Here is a 23,556-nt window from a genome sequence, read left to right on the forward strand (position 1 = left end):
GCCTTCATTATGTTTTTTCTGAGAAGTGGTCTTGTGTAATGTTGCTGGGGTTTTTTTTTTTTGGACAGCATTTTTCAGTAGCATTTAATTTTAATGCGCATATATATGTGTGTGCATGTATAAATACTGAAATACCTTTCCTAAAAGTGGCTAAGATCTTATAATAATAAATCCTACAATATTATCTTGAATATATTATAAAACTATTTTCAGATTTTTTGATAATAAAATATTATTTTGATTTTATTTATTTATTTATTTAGCATTTATTCCTTGCACAGTTCTTATCAGGGTCGTCCCCCCCCAAGCTCGTACTGTTTGTATTTTTTAACTTGTACTGTTTTGTTATAGAGCGTCTTCTGGCACAAGAAGATTATTGCAGTAATTTATTCCTGAATCAAAACATATTCATTAATTAGTAATTTTTACTCCCAAATAGTTTTCATTTAAGGAAAAAACACACAAAATGCTTGGCCTTTTTGGAAACAGTAAGAAAGTTAAGAAAGCCCTCTCCTGGAACTTGGTGAAAAGCTGGCAAGTGTGTGCACTTCTTCATCAGTATTAGTGAATTTAAAATCTGAAATGGTTTTGATTTCTTAAAGACTACATACAATAAGTCTGTACGTGTTATTTCATGATAATGTTAATATCCTCATTATTATTCTAAAATAGTAAAATGTAATGGTGGGTGGCACAGTGGATTGCAATGGATCAGAAGGTTTGTGGTGGATCCTGGATTTTAATTCATCCTGAATGGGATGCCGGTCGCAGTAAGCCATAATAAATGAAACAAAGTCAGTATTTGGTGTGAGACAAAATTCCTTTTGCTTATATATTAGTGCTGTCAAAGTTAACGCGATCTCAATTTAACGCGATTAAAAAAAATAGTGCCGTTAACGCAAATTCTAATTTGGCCCTGCGAGTCAGCCGTAGTTCCTGTTGAGGCTTGTCGCGCGCTGCTTCAATAAGAGTACATGTGAGTGATGGAGAAAGGCATAGACATGTAAACATCCTCGCCGCCATATTGGATGGGGCAAAGTGGAGATTCTTCAACCGTCTCTGGTATAGCGTCTCGACAGTAGCCGAGAATAAAGATGCCTCATTCATGTGCTGCGTTTAACTGTACCAACAGGTTTACCGTCCAAACGAGATCACATGGGATTACCTTTCACAGGTGAGACTGGAAAAATACTTTTCAATACTGTTCCTTCAGTCTGCAGTTTCCCAGCTCATCTCCGCCGGGGAGGTGTAGAGTTATAAGCAGTGAGAATTAGAGAATACAGTGCCACACTATGATGAACGTTTTTGAACGTTTTTATTTTTGTTATCTGTTTTTTTCTTCTTTTATGGCAAATACTTCTCTTCAAAAGAAACTAATGAAGAGTAAAATAAAACATTTTTTTATTTTCACAGTGATATGCACTTTATTTTTCATCCCTTGGTTTTCTCATCTAATATGGAAGTTATGGATGTCAGTGGCTGTGACAAGACGTGTTATGCTCTGCAATAAAAAAAAAAAAAAAAAAAACATTGGTACAAAACAAGCCCATTCACTTTTTTATGCTGATAAGAGAATTACAATGGTTTTTCATGTGACAAAAATGTGCGATTAAATTGTGATTAATCGCGAGTTAACTATGACAGTCGTGACATTAATTGCAATTAAATATTTTAATCGCTTGACAGCACTAATATATATATATATATATATATATATATATATATATATATATATATATATATATATATATATATATGAGTGATTCCACGCTTATGGGTACTGAAATGGGGACATGAACTTATTTTTAAAAATTCACCTAAAACCATTTCTTTTTTTTACCATCAGGTCACAAAACATGTAATCTTTAATGAATGATATGTTAAAAGATAACTTTAATTTTCTGAGATGTAATAAAAACATATTTATATGCCAAAGTCAGAACGTAACAGAAGTGTTGTGGACATATATATTCTCAATTTTAACAATGTAGAATTACTTTTTGAAACATAGGAAGGTGATGTTTTAGCAAATATAATTAATAAACATGTGTAGTAGAATAAACATACACATTCTTTCAATAAGATTAACATGGTATATAGCTAGATTGTAATTAATTTGTAACAGACGCGAGATGGACAGTCGTAACAGAAGTAATGGAACAGACATCATTTTGGAACTCATAGGCTTGACTTTGGCATATAAATATGTTTTTATTACATCTCAGAAAATTAAAGTTATCTTTTAACATATCATTCATTAAAGATTACATGTTTTGTGACCTGATGGTAAAAAAAGAAATGGTTTTAGGTGAATAAGTTCATGTCCCCATTTCAGTACCCATAAGCGTGGAATCACTCATATATATATATATATAAGTAGTCTGAGGTCCAGTGAGTGCAGTTTTATGCGGAAATGAGCTGTAGGTTTTACTGAGCATCTTCCAGAACCAGCCCCAGTTCTTCTGGACACTTTGTCACACTCGCGTCTTCATTTTGCACCAAAACCCAGTAGCCTTCATTAAGTTTTTTTTTTAATCTGAAAAGTGCTCTCTTATGGAATATGCTGCTCAGACACATTACAAACATTTTTTCCCTGTAACATTTAATTTTGTTCTGGAAAATGAATGAACTTTTGGAACCCTAAAATGTTTTTGTAATATTTTGACTCGATAATGTAGAAGTCATAAAATAGAACTCTATAACAAAGTTTGTATGAAAAAAAAAAATAGGGTGCCTAAGACTTTTGCAAAGGTGTGTGTGTGGTACAAATTCTTTCACTGTTTCAGTATTTTTTCCAAATGACTACATTTCAATCATGCACTTGATCAGTTATCAGTTATTTATATATTGTAGTTTTTATGTGCTAAAGTCCATGACCGACTGCATACTAACGGAAAATCTTTCTTCATCATTGACATGTGTGACCTGTTCATAGTGACTCGTACTGTCGAAAAGCATGACAGCAGGATGTGTCACTGCAAAGAATGCATCACATGCCTTCCATCTTTCCTCGTACCGTTAACACACATCTGTAGCTGAGTTTCCATGCAGGAGGTAAAGGTGGAAAATTAACCACTTTAAAGGGCAAATACGTTTGTCAGTTGCTGGACAGATAGAGCAATGTGTGTGGGTGTGAGGCTAGGAAAGATCCTGTTATCACACACCAGTCCCAATGTTAGTTTGTCTAAAAGACAATGTATGTTTATTACATCATCGAACTATATCGTAATCCACCCAAACAAGTTGTGTGTCGGAGTTTCCTGTTATCTCAAGTGTGTATATAAAAGATTTATTTGGAACTTGTTGGTTTATTTTATTTTGGAGGAGAAATAATGACCCGATTAATATAGTGGGTGGAGGACATGAACTACTTTAATTATTCTGGGTGGAGTCATTACCAGACGAGTGAGAAATTTTCCAGCGCTGTTGCATGACCACAACATAGTTTCGAAGCCAAATGGCTGCTCAACCAAACAGCCTGGCGTGAGATTTACAGTAATCCGAAAGACAAGAATTTAAAGTGGTGATGTGATTCCATTTAGGAATGGAGTGACTGTCCAATTCCATGATTGGGCTGCCATTTGTGTCCCACTGATATTACATTCACAAACGTGAACATACAGTACTGTGCAAAAGTTTTAGGCACCCTATTTTTTTTTTTCCATACAAAATTTTCATATAGATTTCTATTTCATGACTTCCCTTACAAAAAAGAAGTTTATTCAAGTATGCTTCTAGTATACTTCTTTTAAACTAAAAATAAGAGACTATGCCTTCAGTTTACTTTTTATTTACTTATCAGAGATATACTTAATAAAGTTATCCATAAGTATACTTGGCTTATACTGAAAAGTATAAGCCAAATATACTTAAGTATATTAAGCTTATACTTAAACTTTTGATCAAGATATACTTAACAAAAGTGTAATAAAGTATTAAAATATTTGTGCTTTATGTTTAAGTGGGGGGCGGCACGGTGGTGTAGCGGTTAGCACTGTCGCCTCACAGCAAGAAGGTCCGGGTTCGAGCCCCGTGGCCAGCGAGGGCCTTTCTTTACGGCTTACTGATTACTGTTTATAGTTTGTTTTATGTTGAAACATTTCATCTCATTATTTTTTAAGCCATTTTTTGTCAACAGCATTTCTTTACATGCACCTCAGACTTTTGCACAGAAGGTACTGCAGTTTTAAACATAAGTAAAGTATACTTCAACAGCAACTACAACAACATATGTTCATGACTCAGAAAAATATCTTAGAACATTAATAATACCTGCCGAATACATTGTTGTCTGGCCCAGTCCATTTTACCTTCAAATACTGGATAATCATTAAAATATTTCAAAAATCCCTTATTTTTTTAAATATATATTTTTTTATTTTTGCATTAATGTGTAAATTCATTTAACGTCTCATGCTTGAAACACTCTTTTCCATGAGTCATCAGTGATATCTTCTGAAAAGCCTACATTTCAGAAAGTCCCGGAACATTTTCACATCTGGGAAATATCTAGAATATTCCACAGGACACATTTTCAACAGAAAGTTGCATCATCCAGATTTCCTTAAGATGATGGCAAGAATGATTCCCCTCCCCACCCATCATTATTTTTTAGCTTAGTTATAGTAATATGATGATATGGAGTTATCGGACAAGGTCACAACCTTGCGTCCCAATTTATACCTTGAAAGTCAATCAGTAGTATCTAAAGTAGATGCTAGTTAATCAAATATAATTTGTGTATTTGTTAATTCTATGCTAATGCCTCAAGTGAAAATGTTATTCTATCCACATTCACCGGATATGAGCAATTGCACGCTCTGATTGGCTACAAGGATATCAGCTCATATACCTTGAGTAGAGAAAAGCAAAATGGCGGTGCGTGTTGCTGAACCAAGTGAGGATGAAATAAAAGCTCTACTTGAAAACAAAACCCTAAAAAATACACCAAAAAAAGCAACAAAATATGGAATAAAAGTATTTCATGGTAAGAACGTATCCTTTTTTATTTTTCAAGAATTATTATTATTATTATTATTATTATTATTATCGCATTTTTCACAAATTGCTCCTGTCATTTCGCCGGTTTGTTTATATTCTAAGCGGAAATTATTTTGTTGGACGTTTTGTATAAAGTTTTTATTTATCGGATTTGCAAAAAATAAAAATAAAAATGCTCCGTTTCTCAAAATGTGGATAGAATAAAACAGTTATTCCGCTCAATCTCGTCGTACATGGTTTATAGCCGACTCGGCACTATGCCTATTTTATATTATATATAAAATCATATAATATACATATCTTTAGATGGGGCAGCAAGAAGGTCCGGGTTCGAGCCCCGGGGCCGGCGAGGGCCTTTCTGTGCGGAGTTTGCATGTTCTCCCCATGTCCGCGTGGGTTTCCTCCGGGTGCTCCGGTTTCCCCCACAGTCCAAAGACATGCAGGTTAGGTTAACTGGTGACTCTAAATTGAGCGTAGGTGTGAATGTGAGTGTGAATGGTTGTCTGTGTCTATGTGTCAGCCCTGTGATGACCTGGCGACTTGTCCAGGGTGTACCCCGCCTTTCACCCATAGTCAGCTGGGATAGGCTCCAGCTTGCCTGCGGCCCTGTAGAACAGGATAAAGTGGCTAGAGATGATGAGATGAGAGAGATATCTTAAATATTCCTTTTATTAAATTTTAATTTGAAAAAAAAAGTTCATTTTCTTAATAACCAACAATAATTATTTACCCACATTTGTAAAGGTTGGAGTAAAATATACTCGCCTATTAACTAAAATATTCCTTTTATTAAAAATGAAAAATTAGTAACAAATAGGCCTTTTCTTAATCAACTTTTAGGAACTTTGTTCTTAAATTTACCTCCATTTTTATTCTCTTGTCTTTAGTTTTCAGCAGTCTGTAATAAGAGAGCTCTGATTTCTGGTTAAATCTATCTGTACAGTCAATCACACAACAGCTCTTTCCCATTTTAGATCTTTACACTCTAGATCCCATTTTAGATCTTTATGCTTTAGATCCCACTTTTCCCCCCAAACACAGCAGCTCTTTTCCATTATAGATCTGTTTTGTGTGTGTTTTTGCTGCCTTAGAGCTGTGTTACTTCTACCTACAGTGAAGTCACATGTATTCCTGCTATTTAACAGTTATTCCACTCAATCTCGTCGTATCTCTCGTCACTCTTCGCTCATAGCCAACTCGGTGCTACGCACCTCATTGGCTATCAGCTCATTTACGACTCGATTTTGTGGAATAACTGTTAAATATTATTATTTCTTAATTTTACATTGTTTATTGAAAAATGAAACATTTAAAATAGGTGTCGAATTTTTCCCCCTCATTACAAGTCTTCCAGTGCTTGACGAGTGTTTGTGTGGACAAAAATAATTCGATTGAATTCTATTTTACGTCACACTTTTAAGATTTTCATTTGACCGACACTCGTATTCAGCTGCTAAATGCATTTTTTTTTTTTTTTAGATTTGCCATTCTAAGGGTTAAACGGTACTGTTATTATGGGAAAACTATGACTGTGGTGTCACTGCAGTTGTATACTGAGGATGGATGCAGTAGATGGTAGATGATGCAAGTGTTGAAGGTGTACAATAACGCTAAGGGTCTTGGGAAGATCCATTAGTATGAATAATCGGATGAGCTTCTGAGAACTGGTTGTGGAGTCATCTGTGGTTAAAGCTTAGTAAATTACAACATTCCTCATCGCTTTCCCATCTGTACTCCTCCCAATCCAACCCCCAACAGACTCCTCCAGACATAGTTCTACACCCAATAGATTACTATATTTCGTACTGTATATTTATAATGAAAAGGCTTGGATTCAGCTTTTATAGCTGAGTGACTGATGAATAGTTCAACTGTAGTTCACGATGCTGCCAGTAAAAGTCACCGAAGAATGTGTGACTAACGGGTTGGCGTCCCATCCAGGGTATATTCCCGCCTCGTGTCCAATGTTGCCTGGACTGGCTTTGGATCCACCATGAACGTGACCAGAATAAAACGCTTACTGAAAGTTAGTGATGAATGTATGAATTTGAAAATGTGCCTTCTCTTTACAAAGTGGCATGATGGGCCAAGAAAATGAGCTGAAAGTCGTTAAATACAACTTCAGGCCGAGAGCAATGTTCATGCCCTCAACCCTTATAATCACAGAGGTCTCTGAGGTCTTTCTTGTTGAACACTGATCCGAGTGACCCCTTTCCAGTTCAGCCTTGTTGTTCACTTCCTCATGTTGAGTCAGATGAGAAAATATGACTCAGCACAATTATATCTGGTCGTCATCGTGTACTGCCATTCACAGATGGTAATGCTAATTTGCTAGTTTTCTTTAACAACCTGTCTGTTAAAAAAAAAAAACTCTTGGTCATGATTAACTTTTAATTAAAATAAAACTTTTTGAAGTACTTATTTGTTGTTAGCAGGTTTGATTAGAATAAATACCATTAAGCTATGTTTAAACTAAAAAAAAATGGACAATTAATGTAAGCTTTTACAGTAGTTTAAAGGAAAGCTCCACCCTGAAACACATTAAATATGTTTATATTGAAATAATTGTCATGTTTGATAGCGATTCTGGTGCTAAGTTGTTGGTTTGTGCTGTATTTTTGGCTTTGGTGTCATTAGTTACAATGGTGTTTATTAAAAGAAAACTATCTGTAAGTGATAAGTCATGTTTTGCTGCTAAAAACAAGAGCCTCTTTTGTCAGACACCATTTTCCAGTGACATTCGATGTCATATTAATGAGAAATCCAACATGGAAGTCGTGGAGACAGCAAACATTGCACTCCAGAATTCAAAGCAACAGCGACAGAATGTAATTATATGCACCGAGTTATGAAAGCGATTCGGCTCGGCTAATAAACCATGTAGGACATGATGAGTACGATGGCGTATTAGTGCTGGATGAGTGTACCAATGAGGAGGTGAGGGAGCACTAAAGTGCTGCTGCATCGCTGTCTTTAAGTCGAGATGAAACATGGGCTAAACCCCACTGGCACCACTATCGATAGGTACTGTAGACAATAGACGATACTGCGGGTAATGCAGGCAACAATTAACCAATAATTTTATTATAATTTCATCCTAAAAATAGACTTTACTCTCTGTCACGGTCAGGGAAAATTCTGATTTAAAACGTCCTGGTATTTCATGGAATCCATGATGCCATGTTTAAGGTTTCCAGGGACTTTGGAGGAAATACATCCGCACAACGTCATTTAGTTATTTAAAGGTTTAGTTATCAGGGACAATGCACAATTAATAAAACATTTAAACAAATGTAAATATGCCAGAATTAGCCAGAAGGCTATTTTGCATCTGCTGTCCCTGGATTGATGTTAAAATAGTCACCCTAAAAGAACAAAAATTAAAATATAATCAAATAAAACACTAAATCTGAAATAAAAAAATAAAAAACAAAGCTAAAATACATTTACACACAAACCAACATAAACTCAACACCAAACAATTACTACAAACAAAACCAAGAACAACATTAAGCAACAACAACAAACGTCAACAACATTTATAATACAAGACACAATAAGAAACTAACAAACCATAAACAAGCAGGACATAGACACCAAACACATAATAAAAAAAACATACACAAAAAAATAACAGTAATACTAGACAAACTGACAAGACAACATGACAAATGGTATCAGAAAAACATCATAACGTCATAAAACCTCCACCATATTTTAGGGCCCGTTTACACGAGGACGCTGTCGGGTAAAAACGACTAAATGTTTTATCGGAAGTGCCTTTCGTCTACACGGGGACGGCGTTTCCGAGGCTGAAAAACGGAAAAAATTGAAAACGCCTTCCAGAGTGGATAAGTTAAAAACGGCCCCCGTTGCATATCCGTCTAAACTACCCAATACGCGAAACTCTGCTCGGATCTGCTCACGTCGGGTACGTGTTTACGTCATACATATGCCATATACTGTACACGCCAGCCCGGGAAGTAAAAAAGTAAGAGCATGTCTGATTACATCGATCCAACGGACCTTCAAGCTGCTCTGGCAGCTTTAATAAACGTCCAGGAGTCCTTCGAACATCTATACCGAATCTGCACATATACCGTTAATGAACAGAGGTGGGTATAGCATGCTCTTACTTTTTTACTTACTTTCTTACTTACCATAGCCAGAGTAGTCAAAGTTTTCGCGGCGCAGATGTGCAGATCAGACAAGACGGAAGACGTTGCGCATGCGTGCAGACATAGCGGAGGTCTTTCACAGCACCACCTAGCCGCCTGGCATGCACATCCAATTGAATTCCACGCATTTATAATTCACCGTATAGACGCAGATTTCCTCCTTGAAAACGGTCGTGTAGACGCGGAAAAAAGTGAGAACGAAAACGGACTTTTGCGTTTTTGTTTCAGACCGTCCCCGTGTAAAGTGGGCCTTAGAGTTGGGATCAGGATCTGTTCATTATAGCCATCCTTCTTTTTATACCAAACCTACATTGAGTGTTTATTGACAAAAAGGTTCCATTTTTGTTACATCAGAACACGATTCCAGTCAAAATTGTAGTAGTGTTTCGCTTTCTGTGTCCGAAATCGCTCACTCGTTCACTACTCCCTATATAAGGAATTACTATATAGAGGACTATTGAGGTATTTCACTCACGTGACCAAGTCATGTGATGCTGCCATTTTGGACGGCACGGCTCGAATCAGTTTGAATGCGAGGAAGGCGACAAACGAAAAACATAAAAGAAAAAGGAGCGAGATGCAGAAAACACCTTCACTATCCAGCGACGTAGGGCATTTACAGGGCGAGCAGAGGGAGAGGTATTTGCAAAAATTGAGGTTAGCAGGCTTAGAGAACGACGTTTACCTGCTTCCACCAGGATTGTTCACTGACGTACGGAAGTACACAAAGCCCTCGTCTTTACCTGACTTCGGCCCACATGATCTGTATACCTATGTCGTTAAAAACCCATCGCCATACACAGGTATTGATCTGAAAGCGTATACGAGTTTGGATGCCTACAAATATTTTGTGTCAGGCTGGGTAACATGCCTACATCAGTGGGTCGTCCCTGGAGCCGGTGGTCGCCATCTGATTACAGCTAAGGTTTGTTCACATTTTCATTTACTTTCTGTCCTCAGGATAAACAAAATGTTATTAAATGGCATTGAAATAACTTCTTAGTCTGTTGAGACATGGCCCGTTATAAATTTGCTGTTACCAGGCAATGACTAAGAACTGTATTATTAGGGTCGGTGTAGTTGTAGCAGTGTATTAGCAACTAGCTGTTAGCACTAGCTAATGTCAACAACATCATAGCTAGTATGTTACTGTAGCAATGTTTATGTTCAGTCATTTGGATGACTGTTAAAACCTTTCAGTCTCAAGTTTTTCCTTTACTGGATTTACTAGTTTACTGAGCTAGCGCGCTCGGCGGCCGAGCCGGGAGCCATCGCGCGCTCGGCGGCCGAGCCGGGAGCCATCGCGCGCTCTCCGGCCGAGCCGGGAGCCATCGCGCCCTCTCCGGCCGAGCCGGGAGCCATCGCGCGCTCTCCGGCCGAGCCGGGAGCCATCGCGCGCTCGGCGGCCGAGCCGGGAGCCATCGCGCGCTCGGCGGCCGAGCCGGGAGCCATCGCGCGCTCGGCGGCCGAGCCGGGAGCCATCGCGCGCTCTCCGGCCGAGCCGGGAGCCATCGCGCGCTCTCCGGCCGAGCCGGGAGCCATCGCGCGCTCGCTCAGTAAACTAGTAAATCCAGTAAAGGAAAAACTTGAGACTGAAAGGTTTTAACAGTCATCCAAATGACTGAACGTAAATATTGCTACAGTAACATACTAGCTACTGTTGTTGACATTAACTAGCTTGCCGTCCAAAATGGTGGACACCGGGGCGTCACGTGACCCTGTGACGTCAGGTGAAATACCTCAATACAGTGAGCTCATTAGTAAAATGAAAAACGCTTTCGGACACTACTCCGTCGCGCTGGTATTTACGTCATTACTGTCGCACAATTAAAACGTGCCAGATCAGTTGGCTGGTGGGTTTCAAAATAATAAATATATGCGTGTGTTAGAGGTCTGCGCGGGTCGGATTTTTCAGTCCCGCTCCCGCCCGCGCCCGCATTGTGCAGTCCCACTCCCGCCCGCGCCTGCAAAGAATTATGAGTTTCAGTCCCACTCCCGCCCGCACCCACAAAAAAATTATGATTTTCAGTCCCGCTCCCGCCATATTTTGTCCCGCTCCCGCCCGCAAATCCCGCATGATGCAGACGTTCGCGTTACTTCTCAGGAAAGTTCTTGTCTTGACACAGCGTGATGGTGCCTCGCCCCCTACTTCGAGTGGATTTCAGCATAAATATCTACAGCTCATGTTATTATTTACCTTGTTTTGGAATTCAGCATATACTCTCTCTAATAACAATAATAATAATTAGTGCTGTCAAACAATTAAAATATTTAATCGCGAATCACACATTTTTATCATATGAGAAGCCATTGCAATTCTCTGATCAGCATAAAAAAGTGAATGGGCTCGCTTTGCAGCAATGGGTGTGTTGTGTGGTTGGTTTTTTTTTATGGCAAAGCAGAGCTCGTAAGAGAAGTGAATTGATTTACTTGTTGCGTTAGTCTACAACTTTAGTCAGAGAGACATGTTATACAGTGACGGTAGGCTTGACTCGATGCTATTCCAGAAATCCTTCCTGTAATATGCAAATTTAGCCGCCTCTGATTGGACAGCCAAATTTGCATATTACAGGAAGGATTTCTGGGATAGCATTGAGTCAAGCCTACCGTCACTGTGTAACCTGTCTCTCTGACTAAAGTTGTAGACTAACGCAAGCAGTAAATCACTTCACTCATGGTTCTCTTGCTAGCTGGGTGTGAACTGCGAGTCATTAGAGTGATCAAAGGATTTCCCGTTAGGGTGATCAATGGTAAACTTAAGATGCCATTCCTCACTCAATCTGACTCTCTCTACAAATTTAGGCATCTTAAAATGTCTTTATTAATGCCAAATAATATATCCAGTACAAATTATATATGACAGACATAAATTAATAATTTATACATTTTATTTCGAATACATTTTTAGTTAGCGGGACTGCAGCTTATCATCGCTCCTGCCCGCGCCACATACGTGCACTCCCGCTCCCGCGCGCATATGTGCACTTGCGCCCGCAATGAGCTTTCAAAATTTGTCCCGCGCCGCACTGCTTTGCGGCGGGTCCCGCGGGACTCCCGCGGGAGTGCAGGGCTCTAGCGTGTGTTTTTGTGATAAATCCATATTATACTGAGCGCATTTCCCACATTAATCAATACAAAGTACCTGCAGCTTTCAGTTCTTTTAAATCAAGGCTGAATACTTACTTTCTTCTTTGCCGCGGCCTTTTATTAAATCTAATTTGAGACTTTTAATTTGATTTATTTCAGCGCAACCGCAATGCATGATGGGATATATTGCTTTGGTTAGTGACCATCGTTGTACACTGCTTTTCGTGATGCATTGTGGGACACTTTGAGTGCACTATATAGGGTGTAAATAATCCTCACTAAGGTTTCAGACAGCACTACAAAATGGCGTCCTCACTATGTAGTGCCCTATATAGTGAGTAGGAAGCGATTTCAGACACAGGGCAGGTGTTTACATTTGTGGTTAACTGACAGAAAAAGCTTTTTTTTTTTTTTCTGGCAAAGATTCCAAATAATCTGTTGGCATGAAGATGGAGTCTGATGGTGGTTTTGGAGACTTGGGAACCCCATGGTTTTACTTTTCCTTGTAGTTGACCAACAGTGATCCTTGGGGATTTTTTGCCTCTCTTACCTTCCTCCTCACTGTACGTGGGGGCAAAATAAACTTGGGTCCTCTTCCAGGTGAGTTTGTAACAGTACCAGTTGGCGTCCACTTTTTAGTTCGTCTGTCCATAAGGCCAATGAGTTGTTGCCATGGCGTGGCGTCCGTCACTCGTCGTCTGTCCGTCCGTCGTCCATAATTCAGTTAAATCGTATCTCCTCCGTCAGTTCTCCACGGATTTCCGTTCCGGTTGTTTTGTTTGAAAGAACTCATCACTCTGCACAAAACTTTTTTGTCAAATGTTTTGCTAACAAGTTAGTAATTAGGCCAAATTAACAAATTCTCCAGGTCTCTCACGAGAATTTTATCTCTCCTCTGATTTCTCATCCAGTTCCAGTTCTGATCGATGGTTTGGGTAGATCTTCCCTTGAGGAACAAAACTTGGTTGGTTGGTTGTTGATTTTCCTGTTGTAAACAATTTGTTTACAACTTTGTTTATTTTCAGTTAAATCGTGTCTCCTCCCTTCCTCAGTTCTCACTGCATTTCAGTTCTGATTGATTTATTTGAAAGAACTCGACCTTCTGCACAACACTTGGTCATTGTATTGTCAAACTTTTGCTAACGAACTGTTAATTAGGCCACCTTAACAAATTTTAGGACTTCTCATTAGAGTTGTATCTCCTCTCGCAGTTCTCACCCGATTTCAGTTCTGATCGATGGTTTCGGTCGATCTTTCCTCAGGGAACAAAACTTGGTCGTTTGTTGAGTTTCTTGTTGTAAACAATTTGTTTACAACTTTGTTTATATTCAGTTAAATCGTGTCTCCTCCCTCCCTCAGTTCTCAATGGATTTCAGTTCTGATTGTTTCGTTTGAAAGAACTCGACCTTCTGCACAGCACTCAGTCATTGTATTGTCAATTTTTGCGAACAAATTAGCACTTAGGTCAACTTAACACATTTTCTTCTGACTAGAATTGTATCCCCTCTCTCATTTATCATGCGAATTCAGTTCTGATCGATGTTTTGGGTCGATTTTCCCTTGGGGAACAAAATTTAGTCCTTTGTTGATTTTCCTGTTATAAATAATTTGTCATGGAGGTTGGTCCTCTCTTACACCGTCACATTTCAGTTCTGTTTGATGTTTTGGTCATCATGGTTGTTTTGATGGAAGGTCAGATGAGCTACTACTGTATGTCCTTGACATTCTGGTTTATTTATTATTGTCCTAACAGTAGAAATGGACATTTTCAGATGAGTAGCTTTTTTTTTTTTTTTTTTTTTTTAATAACCATTCCCTGCCTTATTAAGGTCAACACACTTCTCCCTCATTCGGTTTGTGTGGTCTCTTATCTTTCCCACGTTAATGGATGACTAAAGGAATTTGACCTCTGTGTCACCTCATATTTGTTCCCCAGTTAATCAGGAAGTTATGGATTACAGCTTGAAAGTTCCTGCACACTCCAATCAATTCAAACATGTACAATTTAAACAGGAAACATGCTTCGGTTACATTGTGTTCACTATTATTTCCAGGGGTGCCAATAATAGTGGCACGTGTTTTTGTTGAAAAGAATTATTTCTTGATGAGGGATTTGTTTTTCTCTGAATAAATTTACTTCAAATGAAGGTTGGATTTTTCTCATTTTTATTATGCCTCCGCCACCGTAAGGTGCAGGAAGCATTATGTTTTCGGGTTGTCCGTCCGTGCGTGCGTCCGTCCTGCAACCTTGTGAACGCGATATCTCAAAGGCTAATGAAAGTTTGGTGAAATTCCTTTCACCATTTGTGCGCTTTGGGACAAACATGAACTGATTAGATTTTGAGATCAAAAGGTCTAAGGTCAAGGTCACAGAGAGCCCTTTTCCACCAAATCAGTTCCAGGGCTGGTTCGGGGCCAGGGCTGGTGCTGGTTCACAACTCGTTCAACTTGCGAGCCAGCTGAGAACCAGCTTGCTTTTCCATCGCTCGCAGTGCTAAGAGAAGACACGTCATTATGTCGCAGTATACGTCATTACGTCGCTGTATACGTCAGTTACGTCGCTATGTTTGCATAAACCTTGGCGCGAATATCGAAGCAAAAACAACGCGGAGGAAGCAGCAGCAGCAACAACAATAATAATAATGGATGACTTCGCATTTGTACAGCTGCTGCTTCTCGTCGCTTAAAAATGGCGATCTTTCGCAGTCTTGTTATTGTTGTCGGTCTTAACAACTCCGCCCCTTCCGCTGACGTAAGCGGTTCTTTCCTCTGGCCCGGCAGAGAGTTGGTGCTAGCCTGGAACCGGTTTTTCTGGCCCCAGAGCCAGTTCTTTGTCAGTGGAAACAGAAAACCCGGTTCCAAACTAAGCACTGGCCCCAAACCAGCCCTGGAACTGCTTTGGTGGAAAAGGGGCATGTGAGGTCAAATGTCTGTCCGAAAACCTTGTGAACACAATATCTCCAAGGCTAATGAACGGAATTTCACCAAACTTTCACCATTTGTGCATTTGTGGACAAAGATAAACTGATTAGATTTTGAGATCAGAAGGTCTAAGGTCAAGGTCACTGAGGTCAAATGTCTGTCCGAGAACCTTGTGAACACAATATCTCCAAGGCTGATACAAGTAATTTCACCAGGTCAAGATTACTGTGAGGTCAAATGTCCATCCCCAAATCACAACTTAATAAGGCGTGTAGTCTACCGGGCGGAGGCATCCCCACGGACGCCGTTGGCGTCGAGTTCTATCTAGTTATTTTTATATATTTTTGTCTGTGTAAGTAAATTTGGTTTTATATCACCACACCGTCATAAAAGGCATGGTTGTGTGTGACCAGTAAAATTTGATTTTGATTACATGAAAAAATAAATCTAAACACCGTCGAAGATCACGTTAATCATGAAGAATAATATACAAGTTAATAAACAGGGTGGATTTTTCCTTTAATAGCAATGACATTAAACTAAAACCTGTACAGTGAACATGATGGGTTGGAGCTCACCACATCTCGCTTTTGTGCAGGGTGCCGGTGACAGCTTCTTGGGTGCGCTGGCCTTCTACATGGCCCACTATCCATCCATGCCTCTGGAGGAAATGAGCAGGAGGGCAAACCTGGTAGCTGCAGTGTCTGTGCAGAGCGTCGGCACTCAAACATCTTACCCATTCAAGAAGGACCTGGCAGCAGAACTGTTTTAACCCACCCTTCATATCGTGTCTGCTTTCTCTAGGAATAAACTCTTACTTCAGCCTTATAAAACTGCACATGTGCATGAATAACATGAACAATGGGTTTATATTAATGTGAACCTTCTAATGCGTTGTTGTTTCTATAGTAAGAGGTCATACACAGGAACTTGTATTGTTGATGATCATAAAATTAAAGAAGTGATATTTAACAGAGTAAAAAGTATAATCAATGATGTGGTGATTTTTTATTTTATTTTATATAGGAGACATTTATTTATTTAACATTTACAGAAGGAGTCTCAGGTGTCGGCGCTTTATAACAGTCATGGTACTTTGTAATGTTTCCCAGCACACGAAAGAAGTCTGTTTCCTGAAATGTATTGTTATCTTAAAGGAGATAGAAAAAGAGATGAGGGGAGGTGTGCGTGTGTGTGTCTGTTTATCCGACAATAATAAATGATTAACAGGGACTCTCGGCTGTTGCAAATTATAAATTGGTAAAATGCGCGACTTGTCATTCCTTAATAGGCTTAATATTGTAATCTTTGACAAATCTCTGGTACAAGTAGAATAGCACTCTCCAGGTTGTGGTGTTATATAAAAATGATCCGTTTCGGGGTATCATGGCTTATTTTCATATCCGACCCCATTTCCAGAAAAGTTGGGATATTTTCCAAAATGCAATAAAAACAAAAATATGTGATTTGTTAATTCGTGTGAACCCTGGTTTAACTGACAAAAGTACAAAGGAAAGATTTTCAATAGTTTTACTGACCAAAATAATTGTATTTTGTAAATATAAACAAAGTTAGAATTTAATGCCTGCAACACACTCAAAAAATGTTGGAACAGAAGCATTATTATCATAGTATTACATCACCTTTCCTTTAATAACACTTAATCATATGGGAGCCGAGGATACGAACTGTTGCAATTTTGCAATTGGAATTTTTATCCGTTCTTGCTTTGATACAAGACTTCAGCTGCTCAACAGTCCGTGGTCGCCGTTGGCTGATTCTCCTCTTCGTGATGCGTCATACATTCTCAATAGGAGACAGATCTGGACTGGCAGCAGGCCAGTCAAGCACATGCACTCTGTGTCTACGAAGCCACGCTGTTGTAGCCCGTACAGAATGAGGCCTGGCATTGTCCTGCTCAAATAAGCATGGACTTCCTGGGAAGAGACGTTGCCTTGATGAATATGTCTCGCTAAAATCCCAATATATGCCCCAATACGTCAGTGGTACCTTCACACACACGTGACTCACCCATGCCGTGGACACTGATGCCCCTCCCCCCATACCATCACAGATGCTGGCTTTTGCACCTTGCTCTGATGATAAACTGGATGGCCGTGTTCACCTTGGCATTGAGAACTCAACATCTGGTTTTCCCAAAAACAAGCTGAAGTGTGGACTCATCTGACCTCAGCACACGTTTCCACTGTCTTTCGGTCCATCTGAGATGAGTTCAGGCCCAGAGAAATTCAGCAGTGTTTGCTTAGAATTGATGAATGGCTTCCTCCTTGCGTAATACAGTTTCAGGTTGCTTTTCTGGATGCAGCAATGGACTCTGTCAAGTGACAACGGTTTTCTGACGTCCTCCCGAGCCCATGTGGCTATATTTGTCACGTTAGCATGATGGTTTCTCAGGCAGTGAAGGTCATGCACATTCTACAGTGGTTTCTGTCCTCGCCCTTTACGCACTCCGATGTCTCCGAATTCTCTGAATCTTTTCGCAATGTTGCGTCCTGTAGATTTTGAAAGACCGAAACTCTTGCATTGAGAAATGTTCTTTTTGAATTGATGAACAATTCTCTCATGAGTTTTGGCACAAAAGAGTGAGCCACGACCCATCCTTGCTTACAAAGACTGGGCCTTTTCTTTTCTTTTCACTTTTGTCAGTTAAAGAAAGGTTCACACAAATTAACAAATCACATATTTTTGTTTTTATTGCATTTTGGAAAATATCCCAAGTTTCATGGAAATAGGGCTGTAACTACACAGTCTGTCTTGTGTTATTCCTTCTATCAACTGAACACTCGTTGGAGATGTCAGACCAATGTGTTTGACCTACAGGTGTTCAATTAAGATGGGAAATGGTGACAGCAAAGGTCAGACCATATGATTTACATCAAGCCATTCAGTGAGCCCTCGTGCACTGCTGGCAGGGGCGGAGTCATCTTGGAAGAAACCACTCCCATGCCCATCAAAAAAACCTCAACGTCCCTCTCACGCCAGAATTGGTCTTCCCAGGCAGTCTCCTGTCCCAGTACTAACCAACTCTTTAAGGCATATGGGTGCAGCGCCGATCTCCGTTTTGATCGCCCTCGGCCTCTTGCCTATACAGCTAGGGTTATGTTGGGGGGGCGGGTCCTCTGGTAACCGCGAGAGTTTGACTTCCCCACTTGCATCTGCATTGCAGCGTGCCTTGCCAGATGGTAGTAGGTACCATTTTTATGATGGTCTTTGGTATGACCTGACCGTGAGTAGAACTCGTGATCTCCCAGTTGAGAGGCGGACATGCTAACCACTAAGCCAACTCGCGGCCCATGCCCATAGCAGTCACATGAACTCTACATTTATATGCAGGGACTGTAACAAACCATTTTTTCCCTTTAACATAATTTCAAAATGGGCGGCACAGTGGTGTAGTGGTTAGCGCTGTCGCCTCACAGCAAGAAGGTCCTGGGTTCGAGCCCCGGGGCCGGCGAGGGCCTTTCTGTGTGGAGTTTGCATGTTCTCCCCGTGTCCGCGTGGGTTTCCTCCGGGTGCTCCGGTTTCCCCCACAGTCCAAAGACATGCAGGTTAGGTTAACTGGTGACTCTAAATTGACCGTAGGTGTGAATGTGAGTGTGAATGGTTGTCTGTGTCTATGTGTCAGCCCTGTGATGACCTGGCGACTTGTCCAGGGTGTACCCCGCCTTTCGCCCATAGTCAGCTGGGATAGGCTCCAGCTTGCCTGCGACCCTGTAGAAGGATAAAGCGGCTAGAGGAGATGAGATGAGATAATTTAAAAATGTAATGTTTACAAAGTAGATGTAAATTACATTTACATTTATTGCATTTGGTAGACACTCTTATCCAGAGTGACTTCCATAAGTGCTTTGAAGTCCATCCATCCATTATCTCTAGCCACTTATCCTGTTCTACAGGGTCACAGGCAAGCTGGAGCCTATCCCAGCTGACTATGGGCAAGAGGCGGGGTCATCACAGGGCTTGCTTTGAAGTCTCTATCAATAAATACATTGTGACGGAGTGCCCATCGCTACAGTTGAGTATGTGCTCTGGCTGCCATACCGATGAGCCTGGCTCTTTGGTGCTGTGGTCAGGGTGCAGGTTTGGCATCCTGTAGACCTGGGTTCAAGGCAGGATAAGGCGACTGTACTCTCGCTTTGCTACAGATGATGCCAGAAGTGGGATGGCTATAAGCTGGGAAGCTATCGGAGGTGTGCCCTGTGTGTGAGCTGTATGAGTGACCCCCAGGATAGGTGGCCCTTGTGTGAGGATCCCCAGAGATGGGTCAAGTATGAGTGTGTGAGGCACCCTGGTATGGCAGAAGTACAGCTGAGGGATGCCTGTGTGTGTGAAGCACATGGGTGCGCCTCCTGAAGGGGAGGGCAGTGTGAGCCTGGCTCTTTGGTGCTGTGGTCAGGGTGCAGGTTTAGCACCCTGTAGACCTGGGTTCAAGGCAGGGTAAGGGGACTGCTCTCTTGCTTCGCTACATACATCCTGATTCACTCAGTCCTGGACTAAGAATACTATCAATCTAAAAGCTTTTATTTATTTATTTTTTATTAAAGTGCCAATTTAAGTACTCCATGAAGAGCTATGTTTGAAGACACCTAGTGACTCAGCTGTTTGGACATCTAGAGGAAGTTCGTTCCACCACCTCGGTACCAGAACATAGAAGTCTCGATGTATGCCTCTTATACCTTGAGAGATGGTGAGACCAGTTGAGCAGTCCTAGAGGATCGGAGGGGGAGTAGTGTGATAAGTGCTTTGAGGTAAGTGGGGGCTGGTCCATTTTTGGCTTTGGATGCAAGCATCAGTGTTTCAATCTGATGGGGCAGCAACAGGAAGCTGTAGTGATGGGGTGGTGTGGGAGAACATAGGAAGGTCGAAAACGTGTTGTGCAGGTGCATTCTGGATCAGTTGTAGAGGATGAATGGCGCTTAGAGGCAGATGTGCCAGGAGTGAGTTACAGGAATCCAGTCTTGAAATGACGAGGGACTGAACAAGCACCTAAAGAAGTGGCCTGTGTGAACAGGAACAGACGAATCCTTCTGATGTTATCAAGGCGAAATCTTCATGAGCATGACATTAACGGTATCTGGTTATTTAGCACAACTCTTAGCACAACTCCATGTTCTTTAGGGGTTTATTATGATTGCTTAGGGATTGGAAGCCGGAATTTCTGCTGCTTTGGTGTCGTTGGATATTTGTAGTTAAGCCATAACAAACCTTGAATCATGGGCACCTTCATAGATAACTTCAGTCACTTCTGATCATATCACAAACTCAACTGACTGTCGATAATTACGCGTTTGCCAGATTAATTAACCGGGGGATTATGTCCCTTGCCCTGCTTGACAACAGCACCTAAATTTACAATGCAAGATTTTTTGTTTACGGGATTGTTTCCCAAAAAAAAAAAAAAGAAATTAATGTCTTCCAACTTCTTAAATCGTGTGCATTTTTAGTGGCACCTGCAGTTTAATTGATTATCAAGTTTTTTGTTTCAAGTTTAATTATTTCACTGTCTTGCATTTAGAAGTCACAGCAATTATCTAAAATGTAAATAGCTTAATAAAATAATTTAAATAGCTGTACATAGTTTTCCTTTCTTTCGACCTTTTTTCTTTTGTAAAAAATTAAAATAAAGAACAAATAAAAAGCTTTATTTAAACGCTTGTAAATTTCGCTTTTCATTCTTTATCAAATTAGCAAATTGTACATAATAAATATGATATAATTTAAGCTGAGCACTTTAATAAAGACAAAAGAAGTGTTGCCAGGCAAAACAAACCTCGCCCGGCAGCAGTTATTTTATACCTATATGTTGATAATGATAATATTTCTCAATCATCAGCTGTCAGGTTACAGTTCTATGAAAATCCATGACCTTGAATTTGACATTTCAAAGACATTCAAGGTCAAAGATCATGTTGCCAAATGAAAGCCCATATGGCACTTCCTGTAAGTTGATAACGGTAAATATCTGTGTACCATCAGCTGTTTTCAAGGTCTGAAAATCCGTGACCTTGAGTTTGACCTTTCAAGGTCACTCAAGGTCAAAGATCATGGTGCCAAGCAGGGCCATAACTACCATTGAGGACACCGAGCTCATGTCCTCGGCATTTTTTTCCCACGGTTTTTTTTTTTTCACTCAGAAATGTGAAATTAATATATGATGAAAATCGTTCTGACTTTGATCGGTGGAAAATTCTAAATTCAGCTTGTTCTCATTTGTTTGTCTAAAAATAAAGTTCACATAATCATTTTTAAACGAAGCTGAAATATCCGACATTGGAAACATTTCATATTCGGCAGCCTCGCGATAGTCAGCTCAGCACCACGGGATACACAAGAGCTGAGAAGTGTCTCATCAAGGTCCGACTCCGCAGCCAGGCAGTTTGTCAATTAGTCGTGGAATCTGAAAATTGACATAAGATGAAGAAGTGTACTACACTAAAACAAACCAAACTCAGCTCTGGAAAGTCAACAAGTGAGAGAAAAAGAAAGAGGGAAGAAGGGGAGTTAATTTTGCCAGGTCACTGACAGTTATGTGGCGGAATGCTTATGATCATTAACAGTGCAATTTTAATTAGCATTTCAAGCAACAACAGTGGAAGCCACTTAGCTAGATAGGATTTTCGTTTTCCAGACGGCACAAACTCTTTTATTCTCTCTCTCGATGTGATTTGGTGCGTTTCAGATCAGAAAAGGCTGGACAGTCGTGACCTGTTGTTTATGAAGTTATTGGTACTGACGAGACTTGAGCTATTTTGCTAACTTACCAGACTATAGGCTAACGGGAACACAAGACACTATTGTTTTGATCATTGGTTGTATTTTCGAACGGAAATGAAAACAGGTAGCAAACTTATGTTCACATTTTATTTACAACATGATGTACCGCCTCTGACTGCTTTCTGTCAATCATGAGCAGCCCAGCCGCGTTCACAGCTCCTCCTCCAATCAGCAGCTGGAGATGAGCCTCCTCTCGGGAAGTCTTGTCCCGCCCCTCTTATTGACTCCCATCTCCAGTGAGGCTCAGTCTCCGAATGGAGCGGTTTAGTCGGTTTTGTCCAATAACCGTCTAGTATTTTGCTATTGAAAAGGGCAGATATTTTTTAAAAAGCAATTGAAGTCCATTCAGGCTCGGCTAGATTGCGTTGTCACTCTCACTCACTCAAACTCTCACTCACTCACTCACTCACAAAATACTTTTGTGATCGTGCAGTTTTGAAATTGTTAAAATAAACATGTTCACCTACATGTTCATCTTGTTGGGCTTGTGATTTTGACTCGTTTCCAAAATGTATGAAAAGTCACCATATTAGGACATTTTTTTTTGGCAAATAAGATGTATCGCAATGTTTGACCTCAGTATTTGAAAAATCCTGGTTACGGCCCTGGTGCCAAGTGAAAGGCCATATGGGAGTTCCTATATGCTCATAATAGTAAACATTTGTCTATTAGCAACCGTTTGAGTTATCGTGGAAAATGTTATTTTGACCGAAAGGTTGACCTTTCCAGTGACCTTCATCTTGACCCGATTACACCCAAAATTTAATCAGGTAAATCTACAGACCATTGCCCACCAACCCTGAAAATTTGAAGTCAATTGGTGCAACCGTCTAGACGCTACATTGTTAACAGACACACAAACAAACAAGGTCAAAGGTCATGGTGCCAAATGAAAGCCCATATATGACTTCCTATATGTTGATAATGATAAACATCTCTCTACCTCTAACCATTTTTCGAGTTACAATGGAAACTATGCAAATTTTCGCAATGGCCTTGACCACCCTGACATTTGACCCCCAACTGCGAAGAAAACTATGAGAGATACCCCGTCATGTAGCAAATCAACGGAAGCAAAATTGAAAGATGAACATTTTGGAATTGGTTTGATGTAAATATGAAGGAAGATATCGCGAAAAAAAACGATTTTGACCTTTTTGGTGACCTTGACCAGATGACCCTCAAAATGTTGGCGGGTCCATTTGAGACCAATGCCCATCTATCCTGAAAGTTTCATGAAGGTTGATCCAGCTGTTTTCCCGTAATGTTTCCAACCAAAAAATAAAACAAAAGAAACCCCACCGAAAACAATACCTCGCCCCCTGGTGGACTCCGTCCTGGGCGAGGTAACAAACCTGGAAGTTGGCTGTAGCGGTGTACTGGGTCAGGGTTTGTGCTGTGTTAAATAATTTGGAGGGACGATTGGTGACTAACATACTGGCTACATCAAACACGGCAGAGCGGGGAAATACGATCGCTCGTTTTCGATCGGAATCTCAGCAACTTTCATTAAAAAAAAATCCATCAAACATCTTTAAACATGATCAGTAAGTATTCATAATAAAGATTAAGT

The 23,556-nt window shown here is 40.2% G+C and overlaps 1 protein-coding gene across 5 annotated transcripts in view; it reads left to right on the forward strand.

The window, feature by feature from the left end:
• Positions 1-23,556, forward strand: part of rbks (ribokinase) — a 172,656-nt gene that overhangs the window by 123,349 nt on the left and 25,751 nt on the right. For 4 of the 5 annotated variants that reach the window (XM_060933173.1, XM_060933174.1, XM_060933175.1 and 1 more), the window contains one exon: positions 15,787-16,181. The exons of the other annotated variant lie outside the window; for it this stretch is intronic. In XM_060933173.1, the coding sequence (XP_060789156.1) occupies positions 15,787-15,960 (174 nt within the window). In that variant the 3' untranslated portion in view covers positions 15,961-16,181. Of the gene's footprint in view, positions 1-15,786; positions 16,182-23,556 lie in introns of those variants that run through there. 5 annotated transcript variants of the gene reach the window in all.

This window comes from Neoarius graeffei, chromosome 11, assembly GCF_027579695.1.
Source record: "Neoarius graeffei isolate fNeoGra1 chromosome 11, fNeoGra1.pri, whole genome shotgun sequence".
NCBI lineage: Eukaryota > Metazoa > Chordata > Actinopteri > Siluriformes > Ariidae > Neoarius > Neoarius graeffei.